The 14,169-nt window shown below is 40.8% G+C and overlaps 1 protein-coding gene across 1 annotated transcript in view; it reads right to left on the bottom strand.

Moving 5' to 3' along the window:
- Nucleotides 1-14,169, bottom strand: part of SAMD12 (sterile alpha motif domain containing 12) — a 1,029,366-nt gene that overhangs the window by 18,898 nt on the left and 996,299 nt on the right. Inside the window, exon 5 of the mRNA XM_044067058.1 lies at nt 416-521. Coding sequence (XP_043922993.1) covers nt 466-521 — 56 coding nt within the window. The 3' untranslated portion in view covers nt 416-465. The remainder of the gene's footprint in view (nt 1-415; nt 522-14,169) is intronic.

Here is a 14,169-nt window from a genome sequence, read left to right as displayed (position 1 = left end):
TTTAAGAGGTCCAAAGACATTTTACTGAGTAAGAGATTGCAGCTTGTGTGCTAACCCCCCTTTAGTATTATACATTTTAACGCATTTTTCAGAATTTCCTCCTGAGAACTATTACTGATGACTCTATTCCATTTTCGTATGCACTGATTAAAGTGCCTGTGCACTGTGCCAACACAAAATCCTCCATTGCTACCACTCAGCCATGTAGGCTCTGTATCCACTTCAATGGATTTTACTATTTGCCCTCAAGTCCTTCTGCAGCACTGAACCTAGGTAAAATGTTTTTCATTCATGGATATAAAAGAGCTACAGTTCCCATTTGGATGATACACAGTTGCAAATTCTGCTTGTTTGACTTTAAGATAGATAAGTGATAGCTGTGTCCGCAAAGACACAAAGTCCCTCAGGCAGGTACCTCTTCTGTGGACCACCATCATCCAAGTACAGATATTATGTCCCACCAGTTCATCTAGTTGAAGAGCATGCGGGCACTTCCCCAAGATTCCTCTGACAGTATGTACCTGTGGAGAAAATACAACAAAATTAAATATAAAGACTTCCTCTCTACCAATAATAATAATACCTCAAAATAAATGCACATATTTGCAAATTAACAATAGCTTGTTTTTATTTTATAAATTATTACAATATTTTTCAAACATGCTCCTAGCAATTTAATCAATGCCACTGTTGAATGTCTGGATGCTGGTTGTGCCGGCACTGAAATATAACAGTACAGGCAATAAATACAACATATGCTGAAAATGAAAGTGTACAAAGAAGTGTATGATAGAGGCAGAGGAGGAACACAGGCAGAGAAATGTGTACTTTAAGAAAAACTGGGGAATAAGCTATGAGCAAAGGTTGAAGCCATTAATTTTCTCTAACCCAATTTGCTTCTTTGTTATATAAAACTAGTACATAAGCCTGAAATGCAGTTTATGAAAGACCATTAGACAAACAAATATACTTCAAGAAACGTGTATGCATACAAACAAAATCACAGCACCTACATCTGGCAAGAGATAATCAGATAATTAAATTATCTGGAGAATTATGTTACTGCACATTACTACATGATTTCTAGACAAAGTCGCAGAGTGGAAGGCATCACAGGTACTGAACTAAGAGTTTTGAGATACATGACCATAAATGTACACCTGTCAGTGTGGAGGGATGGTACAGTGCCCATTTCATCCATGCACTGTGCTGTAATAAAAAAAACTGGTGCAATGCCAAAGTTGGACAGCAACACTGAAGCAGATCCACAAAACAAACAGCACCAGAATTACCTGTTCTAAGGACTTAAACCTTGCCTGTGATATAAATAGGACCTGTTGGAGAGACAGGTATGTATCCCAGAGACTTCCCTGTTTATGGAACAGGCTCCCCATCTATGTGAACCAGAGTTCCTCCCGAACCCAATTCAAGCACAACTTGGACAATTGGATGGGAAACCAGAAATTCATCCTGGTTTGGCACCTATGTCTCTAATGGACACAGGTAACCTGTAAATGGTTCCTCTCCCAGGCCCATGCTTACACTTATCAAGGGTATCAGAAAGTACAGTTGTATACACTTACCATAAATGTAAATGTTCGAGTGTATTCACTGTTGCAGTCATTACATTTGGGTAATCTGCTGGCAGGTTGCCCTCAGTCGGCCTGATTAGCAAGGTCTTGGGTCCTGCATCGGTTGCTGTCCCTTCTTCCATGATGTCAGGTCGTCAGGGGAATAAAACATGCAGCCAAAGCCATTACAACAGTTTTTCTTGCCCCAGATGTCAGGTGCCCCCCTAATGGGGAGCAAAATAAAATAAACACAAAAATATACCTCCAACCAAAAGCAAATACACCAAAAAAAACTTTTAAGCATAGTAAAAGAAAGAAGAGGTATAGTAAGAGAAAAATGGGGTTGGAGGGAGGGTAACCAGGACTGCAACAGTGAATACACTCGAACATCTACATTTATGGTAAGTGTACACAACTGTACTATGTTCTTCGTGATTCACTGTTGCAGTCATTACATTTGGGTAGATTCCCAAAGCTATGGTTGGGAGGATGGATTTATACAGCATTAGGACTAGCTATAAGGCCCTGCAAGGCAGCAGTGGCAAAGCCAGCTCTGGATTTAGAGAAAATTGGTAAATGATAATGCTTGGTGAAAGTATGAACTGAACTCTAGGTAGCTGCTTCTAGAGTATCCCTGGTAGGAACACCTCTGAGAAAGGCTGTAGAAGTAGATGCAGCCCTAGTGGAATGAGATCTAATCCCCTGGGGGATAGGTTTTCCATGGTGCTTATAGCAGAAATGAATGCAATGGCTTATCCATTTAGAAATGGTTTGTTTTGAAATAGCCTTTCCCTCTGCCTCTGCAGCAAATGCTACCAGCAGTTGTTCAGATTTTCTTCGAGGTTTAGTCCTGTCCAAGCAGAATCTAAGTTGTCTGTGCACATCCAATGAATGCAGAATCCGTTCTCCTTTGTTCTGTGGATTGGGAAAGAACTTTGGCAAATGAATGGACTGATTAAGAGCCACACTGGATACCACCTAGGGCATGAAGGATGGATTGGTCCTGAGTGACGCCCTGTCCGCATGAAAGATGATGAAAGGCTCCACTGCCATAAGGGCCTGTAACTCGGATATCCTTCCAGCTGAAGTGATTGCTAGAAGGAAGGCTGTTTTCCAAGAATGAAATTTTAAGTCTGCAGTAGCAGCTGGCTTGAAAGGAGGTAGAGTGAGTTTCTCCAATAGAAAGTTAAGGTCCCAGGCAGAGTTGGAGCTCTCCTGGGTAGTCTCAAGTTTTTGGCCCCTCTGAGGTACTGCTTGAGCAGAGGATGAGAGAAGAGGGGAGGTTCTGTGTTATAATGAGCTGAAATGGCTGAGGTGTGGATTTTAATGGAGGAAAAGGACAGGCCCTTGTGAAGCATCTCAGTTAGGTATTGGTAAAATCTGAGGTAAATTGGGCACTGCTGTGCTCATCCCTTGAGACTGATTCCAAGCACAGAATCTTTTCAATTTGTCAGCATAAGATTTTTATAGTACTAGGTCTTCTCGCCTCCAAGATGACATCCATCACAGGTTTGCTGAGGGGTGCTAAGGGTAAATTTAAGTGATTAGCCAAGCTGCAAGGTTCAATGTAGGGAGATGAGGGTGCAGAATTTGGTTCTCCTGCTGAGACAGTAAGGAAGGTGTCTGAGGCAGGTGCCATGGAGAAATTTGTGACATACTGCGCATGAGTGGGTATCAGTGTTGGTGTGGCCAGTCTGGAGCAATGAAAATCATTCTTGGTTTGTCCTGTTTGACTTTTAGCAGAACTTTGGAGAGCAGAGGCAAAGGAGGAAAGGCATAGACTGATAGGTTTTTCCAGCTGAATGACAGAGCATCCACTTTCCAGGCTTTTTTGTGAGGAGTCCTTGTGCAAAATTTGTCCAACTGGTAATTGTGGGGGGAGGCAAACAGATCTATGTCTGGGCTCCCCCATTTGCTTGTCAACATGTTGAAAATCCATGGCTCCAGTTTCCACTCGTGTGGGTCCATGAGATTTCTGCTTAGTCCATCTGCCAGTGTATTCAGTTTTCCTGGCAGGAATTGAGCTTGTAATTGCACTTGGTAGCTCAAGGCCGTGTTCCACAATGCCATGGCTAGTCTGCAGAGGGGGTAGGAATGTGTACCCCCCTGCTTGTCTATGTACCACATAACCGTGGTGTTGTCCGTCTTTACCATTAGTTGTCCTGGATGAATGTAGTCTTTGAAGGCTGTCAGAGCATTCTGTACAGCTAACATTTCTTTTTGATTGATATGTAGGTGCATTTGATTTGGGTTCCATTTGCCCTGAATGCACTTCCCTGCCAGGTGAGCCCCCCATGCATAGTCTGATGTGTCTGTCGTTAGGGTTTGGGCGGCAGGGGGTAGTGTGAATAGCAGTCCCTTGTTTTGGTGGCAGACCTCTGCCCACCATAGGAACTCCAGCCGTAGACAAGGTATGATAGGAATCATTGTTTCCAGGCTGTGACAATGCTGACTCCATAGACTTTTTAAGTACCACTGAAGTTTCCTCATATGCAGTCTTGCATATGGAATTAAAAGAATGCAGGGGGCCATGAACCCCAAGGCTTGCAGTATTTGTCTTGCAGACAGCAGGGTTTTTGTGGCCACTTGCTTGAAGTAAGTTACCAAATGAATTTGCTTTTTTGGCGTGAGGAAAGCCATCTGGGCAGTTGTATTCAAGCTTGCACCCAGGAATGTAATCTCTTGTGATTTCTTTTCGTTTATGGTGTACCCTAGACAAGTTAGAACCCTTTTTACAAACGCCAGATGATTTATAAGTATGGCCTGGTTTTCTGCCTGAATTAGACAATCGTTCAGGTATGGATATATTTGAATATTTCTTTGCCTGCAAAATGCAATTACTGGAGCCAGGCACTTTGTGAATACCCTGGGCACAGTAGACAAGTCAAAGGGCAATGCAGAGAACTGATAATGCAAGTAGCCTGCTTTGAAGCGTAGGTATCTTCTGCAAGATTCCCTGACTGGGATATGCAGGTAAAGCTTCTTTTAAATCTAGAGTTGCCAACCAGGCATCCTTGCCTAGCAAAGGAAGTAACTGGTGAAGAGTCAGCATCTTGAATTTAGGAATGTCCAGAAAGGTGTTTAGAGTAGACAGGTCCAGAATTGGAAGCCATGATTTGTCTTTTCTGGGTACCAGGAAAAGTCCGGAATAGAAACCTTGTCCCTTTTCCTCTTCTGGTACCGGTTGAATAGCCCCATATTTAAGAGGGAAAGTACTTGTTTCTGAGCCTCTGCCAACTAATTTGGGGGCAGGTCTGGCCACCCTTTTGGTGTTGGCAACGTGTGGAAATGAAATCTGTATCCCTGGGACACTATATTTAAAACCTATTTGTCCTGGGTTATGAGTTCCCAGTTTTTTGCATGAAGAGCAATCTTTCCCCCCAAAGGGGTGGCTAAAAGGTAAGTAATTGGTAATTTTAAAGGAAAGTCATTGAGACTGTTTACCATAGGGGGGTGTCTTGTTATTTCCAGATTTGGAAGTGGAGGCCCCCCATTGCTTAGTTCTGAGAGTCCCTTGGGACTGAAACCTGGTACTTTTGATGTGTCTGGGTTTGGTTTGAGAGGATCTGGAAGGAGCTGGAAAGGACCAATTCTTAGTAGGCCAGTGCCAACTAAATCTTGGAGGTTGCACTTGTAAGAAATCTTTCACAGTTTGCATAGATTTAGCTTTGTCTTCCATCTTTTTTAGAACTTCTTCAGCCTTATTGCCAAACAGACGGTCCTGATTTAAAGGAGCATCCAACAATTTTGCTTTAACATGATCAGGCAGAGATTTCTCCTTAAGTCAAGCATGCCTTCTAAGCACAGACCCAGTAACAGTAGCACTGCAAGAGGCCTCTAAAGAATCAAAATCACATTGCAAAGTATGTTTTCCAACTTGCTCAGCTGAATGCAGTAAATCCTGTAAATCTTTATTTTCCACACAGTCAGAAATCTACATAATTTTCTGTTTAAGCAGTCCCATAATATGCTGTTGATATTTTAGCATATGAAATTGGCAGTTTAAAGCCCTGATTGCCAAGGTTGCAGAAGTATAAACCTTTTGACCCCATCTATCCAGCGCCCTGGAGTCTCTATCAGAAGGAGCAGGATTTCTAGCAGTAGAAGCTTTAATGGCCTTGGGCCCCTGAGAAATGGTTTCTGGGTCTGCAACAGGATTTTTGAAAAGGAACTTGTGGGACTCAAGAACCCTGTAGTATCTGTCAGGTTTACTTGGAGCCGGAGGCAGGGAATCAGGGGCCATACTGGATTCCGAAAACACATCATCAACAATGTCTAGTACAGGAGGTATAGCCAATGGCCTATGCTGGGGTAGAAGAAGGAAATCCCCAAGCCTCTTTTTAGATTCAGAAAATTCCTGACTTTCCCAATGGAAATGCTCCCTTAAGGTATGTAACGTTTCCCCAAAAGAAAACTCCTCAGGGGGGAAGCAGAGGGAATGGAATCCTCTGCATCAGAATCCTCATAAGTAGGAATGGACAAATCCAGGTTATTGGAAGAATCAGAAGAAACAGTCCTGATCAGAAGATTCATAGTCAAGCTCAGTCCTAGGCCTCTTAGAAGGGGGGGGGGGGTTTGACTACCGCTGATTAGAGTAATAAGATCTTCAGCCATTTTGATCATTTGTTTTTTAGGCATAGGGGCCTGAACATGTGGCCTGGGTGTCGGTTTTTTAGACATAGATCGAGATTTAGGCCTTAGAATAGAAGGTGGAGTCGGTTTAATATGCAAGTCTGTAGGCTTGAATACACCCTCAGAAGCCGGTACCTACACAGCGGCTCCGGACCCATCCAAGGTAGAGACATCCGCGGGTTCCATAGGTGAAGTGTCTCGCAGCATACTGGACTCCGAATGGGTCTGAGTAGAGGCCTGCGAGTCAGAAATAGTGGGTATTAGGGGCTGCGAAAGCGCCTCACTGAGTACCGGCGAACTGGCGACTGGCTTAGGAGAAGCGTCGTTGGCAGTTTTGGACCTCAATGGCCTGTCTCTGTCTTTTTCTTTGCATTTTTTCGGAATTCCGGTAGTCAGATGGCTAATCGACGTCATTTCTGGATAATTAAACCGAGAACCAAAATATTTAGAGGCAAAAATGTACCGATGACGGATAGTGTGCTGATTAAATAAAGCACAAAACCGAGAGCAAGGTACGTCGTGGTCAGGGTCTAGGCAAGGAATGCAGTACAAATGAAAATCTTTACAAGGTATTTGCTTCCCACAAGTAATGCAATTAACTTTTACTCACATCGGTAAGGAGCAAGAAAAAGTTTCCCCAATGGGGTACTTAGCTTTAAGTGGAAGACTTCGGTTCTGAAACTCAAAAACGAAAATTTCAGGAGTCGGCCAACCGGCACTTGCGAACTGCTTATGCTTCGAGCACCGCACGGCAAGAAAGACTGATGTAATGGCGTTAGCTGCATGTTTTATACCCCCGACGACCTGACGTAATGGAAGAAGGAACAGCAACCGACGCAAGGCCCAAGACTTTGTTAATCAGGCCGACTGAGGGCAACCTGCCAGCAGATTACCCAAATGTAATGACTGCAACAGTGAAACATGAAGAACATCTTGTCAGAGATTTGGGATGCATGGCTAGACTTAAAAAGGCCTTTGTGGTCATTAGCCTAGAAAACACCTATGAACCTATAAACAAGGCACATAGAATGACAAGTTGTGCACCGAGAAATATACTGCAGGGCATTCTGCTGTTTGTTGGTATGTTAGTGGTGGTAGCAAGGCTATGTCTGACATTTAACTTTTAGTGGTGTTTTGCCTGTATTGTGTGTACACATATATATTATATGTCTGTGTGTGTGATACACACACACACACACACACACACACACACACACACACACACACACACACACACATTTTAAATATACGTGTGTGTGTGTGTGTGTGTGTGTGTCTGGGTTGATGTAACAGTGCAGGTATGTTTAGGGCATGGTGTGTAGATGGGATGCTCTCACTTTAGTGCAGCTTCCTTGGACAATTACAGCTTCAGTGGCTTAGTGGCTTCTGGATACTTAATTGACCCTGGGAACATGCAGCATTACTGCGTCAGATGACAGTCTTGCTACACTATCTCTGAACTGCTCATCGGCATACATTTTGTGCACCAGCAGCAAGCCTGGTACACATTAACATATGTCCTCACAGCCCTGATACTCTGCTCTTTAGAAATCATGTGCAGCCATTCTCCATGTCTTTCCTCTGCGTTAGCCCTACAAAACATATACCATGTTCATGAGTCAACTTTTTTTACACTATGCCTACCATGTTAACTGTTGACATTTAAAATAATACCACTCAAAATTTTGCTCTGCATTCCACTGTGATGGTCCTATATGCCTAACGTTACAGTGTTAAAATAGTGTTGAAGATGGTCACTCCCATGTCACAGGCTAACCAATAAAAGAAGAGTCCATGTCATGCCATCATCAGACTTAAATGCAAAAGTGTACCTGAACCCTTTCTGCTCATACATATTCCATCTATCAATGGAGGCACAAATTTAGAGCCACTGTAATTCTGACACAAATAGCAAAGTTGTTCTTGCCACCAATAAATACAGCAAAAAGTCATTCATAGATCCTCCAGTCTTGATGGAAATTCATAAACTCTAAATTGTTGTACTTAATTGCTTTAGCCATCTGAATGCAGTAAGTGACAAGCTCGGCAGGTGCATATAATTAACTGGACTCCTCTTCTTTTGGAACCAATTCCTCTTCAATGTATCCTTCTGCTTAATCATTATTTTCCAAAATTAGTTGTACCAAAACCAGCAAACAAACAAACAAAAAAATCAAATAATTACAGGCATTTAACAAGTTTACTCCATAATGTCTATATTTACATAAGTGCACTTACTTTATAAACAGCTTTTGGAAGCAGCAGCCTGCAGATCTTCTGAATGTCTCTCACACACAAACTTGAAACATTTTCAGTATACCCTACAAGCATGTGTGTGTGTGTGTGTGTGTGTGTGTGTGTGTGTGTGTGTGTGTGTGTGTTTGTGCACATGGCAAGGTCTCTGACTTGTTTTCAGGGATACTCAAGGTGGTATTCATAGTGATTAAGAGTAATTTGGCCAGGGCACAAAAGAAATTCTCCTACTCTTATTTTACTACTAAAAAGTGCCACTGGACATTGTTACATTGATATGAGTTACCAACAACTCAGGCAGAGAGTAGTTCAGCTTAAAGCCTAACTCAAAGGATATCCCCTGAAGACTCCAGCATATTCTCTATATAACACCATGTTGTCAGTACTGGAATAAGAATTCAATCACTTGGTTTGTGGTTAAAAGCCATAGTTTCTTGGTCTTCCTGGCATCAAAGGTGAGTGTTTTAATCTGCTTAGCCATTGACAATGCAGACCTGTCCATGCCTGATGACAGCAGACTATAATCTCACCTGCCTTTGTCTTTCGGCTTTTCCCAGTTAGGGGTCGCCACAGCGGATCACCGATCTGCAGACTGATTGGCAGTGGTGTTTTTACAGGGTTGAATTGCCCCCCAACCTTCACAGAAGGCACACACATACACAAACGCACCTACAGTGGACATAAAAAGTTTACACACCCCTGTTAAAATGCCAGGTTTTTGTGATATAAAAAAATGATACCACAGTAAACCATTTCAAAACTTTTCCCACCTTTAATGTGACCTATAACCTGTACAATTCAATTGAAAAACAAATTTGTTAGGGGAAAAAATATAAAAAATAAAAAACAAACAATAAGGTGGTTGCATAAGTGTACACACCCTTAAACTAATACTTTGTTGAAGCATTTTTTTTCTTTTAATTACGCCATTCAGTCTTCTTGGGTAGGAGTCTATCAGCATGGCACATCTTAACTTGGCAATATTTGCCCACTCTTCCTTGCAAAAGTGCTTCAAATCTGTCAGATTGTGATGGCATCTCTTGTGCACAGCCCTCTTCAGGTCACCCCACAGATATTCTATTGGATTTAGGTCTAGGTTCTGGCTGGGCCATTCCAAAACTTTAATTTTCTTCTGGTGAAGCCATTCTTTTGTTGATTTGGATGTATGCTTGGGGTCATTGTCATGCTGAAAGGTGAAATTCCTCTCCACCTTCAGCTTTCTAGCAGACGCCTGAAGGTTTTGGGCCAAAAGTGACTGGCATTTGGAACTGTTCATAATTCCCTCCACCTTGATTAAAGCCCCAGTTCCAGCTGAAGACAAGCAACCCCACAGCATGATACTGCCACCACCATGATTCGCCATGGGGATGTTCTTTTGGTGATGAGAAGTGAAACGTACCTTTTGGAATTGTGGCCAAAAAGTTCAACCTTGGTCTCATCAGACCATAACACATTTTCCCACATGCTTTTGGGAGACGATGTATTGTTTTGCTAATTTTAGCTGGGCCTGGATGTTTTTCTGTGTAAGAAAAGGCTTCCATCTTGCAACCCTACCCCATAGCCTAGACATTATGGAGAATACAGGAGATTGTTGTCACATGTAGTACACAAGCAGTACTTGCCAGATATTCCTGCAGCTCCTTCAGTGTTGCTGTAGGTCTCTTAGCAGCATCACTGAACAGTTTTCGTCTTGTCTTTTCATCTATTTTGGAGGGACGTCCAGTTCTTTGCAACATCACTGTTGTCCCATATTTTCTCCACTTTTTGATGACTGTCTTCACTGTGCTCCATGGTATATCCAATGTTGTGGAATTTTTTTTGTACCCTTCTCCTGACTGATACCTTTCAACAATGAGATCCCTTTGATGCTTTGTAAGCTCTCTGGGAACCATGGCTTTTGCTGTAGCAGGCAACTGAGTAAATGTCAGGAAAATCCTACTAGGACAGCTGAACTTTATTTGGAATTAATCAGAGTCTCTTTAATTGATGGCAGGTGTGTACCCAAGAAGAGTGAATGTTGTAATTAAATCAAAAGGTGCTTCAACAAAGTATTTGTTTAAGGGTGTGCACACTTATGCAACCAGTTTATTGTACTTTTTCATTTTTTATATTTTCCCCCTAACATATATGGTTGTTTTTCAATTGAATTGTATGGTTTATAGGTCAAATTAAAGGTGGGAAAAGTTTTGAAGTGATTTATTATTTATTGTGGTTTCATTTTTTTATATCACAAAAACCTGCCATTTTAACAGGGGTTTGTAAACTTGTTACATCCACTGTACCTGCATGTCTTTAAAACTCACCTGCATTATTCTTTATCTACATATACCACATAAGAAACCTTAAGTCACAGCAATTCATAGCAATGTACACAAAATATAGGGAGGTTTTCAGTGTAGTCACGCTGTACCATCAATTAGCATATAATGCATTGTTCACATTATTGGTTATAGGGTGTCTTTTGATTCTTAACTGCTTTTGGCATAGCTGTTAGTTTTCTATGGAAAAGTACTGAAGGTTGGAAGTTATTCTGTGGGCACCAATACAGTTAGTTTAACTTTATTTCACAAACTGACCACAGGAACATCTGGTCTCCTCATACTTCAGTTGATGAATACTGGAAACTAGGTAAATTAACTGTTCTTACACTCTATTCTCTTCAATTTCTTTGCTAACTTATTTTGCAGAGCTATTATTTTAACATAAAAGAGCACACAAAAGGAACAAAATGGGAAACACACTTGGATCTTAGCATTACTGCTAATATGGAAATACGTGCAGAGACAGGTGATGAACACTGGACCGCTAATGCTGCTCATTTCTTTTGCCTGTGCAGCTTACAAAACTAACTTATTTCCAGTGTATTTTATTTTCATTCCTGGATTCACTTAATGTTTACCATTTGCATTTTGAAACATCTCCCACTGTGGTTGCTTAATATCCTGTACTACGAACAATCCACTTACGAGGTATATCATGTTTATGTAGGTGGTTTATGCAGGTTTTATCTACAGCTGGTGCATATGGTCAGAAAGGTGAATCATTCAGTTTATTCTCAGTGCAGAACTGTTACTGTTAATTGTACAATGTATGTTACACATTCCTGTTACACAATACTGCTGTAATATTATATTTTGTCAAATATAAAGAATGCATTATTTTCTGCAGTATTTCTTATTTCTTTGCACTTTGTTAAATATCATTTTGATTAGTGTCATGTTATTGATTTATTTTCGTTAGTATCACAGCATTTCAATAACAAACCTTAACTGATATTTCCTTGTCCTTTTATTTGCCACGGATTAATGTTACATGACTGCATGACCATCCTCTACTGGATGTCTTTATTGTACTGTCTTTATTTTCTCATGGGTGATGACAGAAAACAGCCCTTGGATCATGACAATTAGCCAGTTAACAAAAAAACAAAACTATATGAATGTATATGTGTGTGCATGTTCATATATACATATATATGTGTGTGTGTGTCTGCATTATATATGTATGTATGTATATACATATATATATGGGTCTACTTTTCTTTGTCGAAATTTCATTATTTCGAAAAAGAAAAGTAGAGGACCACTTACACGAAAGTGCACTTAAACCAAAGTGCACTTTCACGAATATTGGTTCAATGAACAGATAAAAAACACAAAAAACAGTGTTTTGCACAGGGGCAAGCCCCCCACACCCCCGCTACTTAAATATACTAACTCTGAGATCACACTACAGTGGGGAAAGAGGTAAATTCCCTTTTCCCCACTGTAGTGTGCTTCGGTGCTACAGGTTTATAGGTGTGTACTAGGCTAATGGCTCTGGAGCCTATATAAGCCTAGCCCAAGAAGATTCCCTGGCATCATGCTGCTTAGCGGTTCGTTGAACCATTATTCACGAAAGTGCACTTTCGTGTAAGTGGTCCTCTACTTTTCTTTTTCGAAATAATGAAATTTCGACAAAGAAAAGTAGACCCATATATATATATATATATATATATATATATATATATATATATATATATATATATATATATATATATCCACACATATACACAAATATGCATACAACTATTACTGAATTTATTTTAAAAAATAAATTGACTTATGCCATTTTATTATGGAACATATTTTTCTTCTCTGTCAGTAACTGGAGTGTCTGGAGATGACTTAGTGATGTGTACTGCACTGACATATATCTATGTACATGACAGCTCTTGCACAGACATCAGTACACACGCAGCTGGTAATATTTTTTAACAGATTTGAGTGTATATACATCCCATTTTTTAAACCAGAATGCTTGTACAGACTTAATGCAGTGTGAAAGAACTCTATACTTTATTGTTTTGCTCTGGGACATTAGTGTGCGCGCGCACACACACACACACACACACACACACACACACACACACACACACACACACACACGTGTCTGTGGAAGACAAGGGGAATTCTGATTTTAAGTAAGTAGCTTGTTGAGATTAGCTTCTCCACTCAGCAATGCAGAAAATAATTTTGGCTGCAGAATATACATTCTAATAGTAAAGTCATAGCAATTTCTATTTGTTTTCTTTGATTCTGGAAATAGGCTTGTTTCATTAGGTAATGCTCAATTTACAATGAGCATGTAGTAGTGAACAAATAGTCTAGAATGTGCATGTACTTGAACAACTAATCACTGTTCATGTTGTTGAATACTAACTAATTTTCAATGCATAATATTCAAGCATCTTTTGCAATGTGAAGAACTGCTTCACTATGCACACATACTAGTGAGCAACTAATCTGAAATGAGCATATACTTGTCTACAACCAATCATTCAAATTTGTGGATATTAAATAATCTTCATTATACGATATACAAACATCCCTATGTGATGAACTATTTCACTATGCTACCCGTAAATAGAGCAAATGCGTTCAAAGAGAATTGTTACTTAAAATCAACCTTCCTCCATTTTTACACAATACTTCTCAATCTAAACTACGTCATTACCATCGATTGGCATGTCCTCCCTCAGTCATATCCTACCTCTTATTACACCCTCTTCAACCCTCTTGACTTAGTCCAGGGGCATCCTTTTAGCGATGCAGGATACACCTTAGAGTTATGGCTCATGACACTGATACTCAACTTCAGGCCACTGCTGATAATGCATACAACACTGCCCCTTTGCAGACTCAAAACATAGCTGAATGTGCATTCAAACTGATGAAGGCCCACCTCCACTGTGTGGACATCTCTACCAATACCCTACAGAATGTTGCAGAAACAAGAAGCAAAATATGTGCTCTGTGTGGAATGTTACACATGTGGTAAGTTAACAGATACAGCAATACAGCAAGATATTGTCATTGGGGGGAGGATATGCCAGACTCAGTAAAGGTGGAGGTCTCAGGTGAGAAGTCGGCAGTGGATCTGACTTCATGTGATGATCATTCAATGCACAAGTGGGTGTTGTACACTGTGACATTGGCAAAGAGGTGGTGTTATGTTCACTCTGCTCCAGGCTTATAACTAGGGGGTATATTGGACATAACAAAAAGTAACAGTGATGCATGTAATAGTAATACTAGGTTGTGCTGTAATGTACACAGGCTGGCCACAATGTGCATCAAACACAGGCTACCCGGGTAAAACAGTACTAATGGCAGAGAACAGTTGTCATCATATGCACAGGTAGGGAGGGTCACTGTGACAGGTATCAGCAATG

This window comes from Protopterus annectens, chromosome 3.part1, assembly GCF_019279795.1.
Source record: "Protopterus annectens isolate FY-2018-M chromosome 3.part1, PAN1.0, whole genome shotgun sequence".
Lineage (NCBI taxonomy): Eukaryota > Metazoa > Chordata > Ceratodontiformes > Protopteridae > Protopterus > Protopterus annectens.
This window is presented reverse-complemented; position numbering and strand designations above follow the sequence as displayed.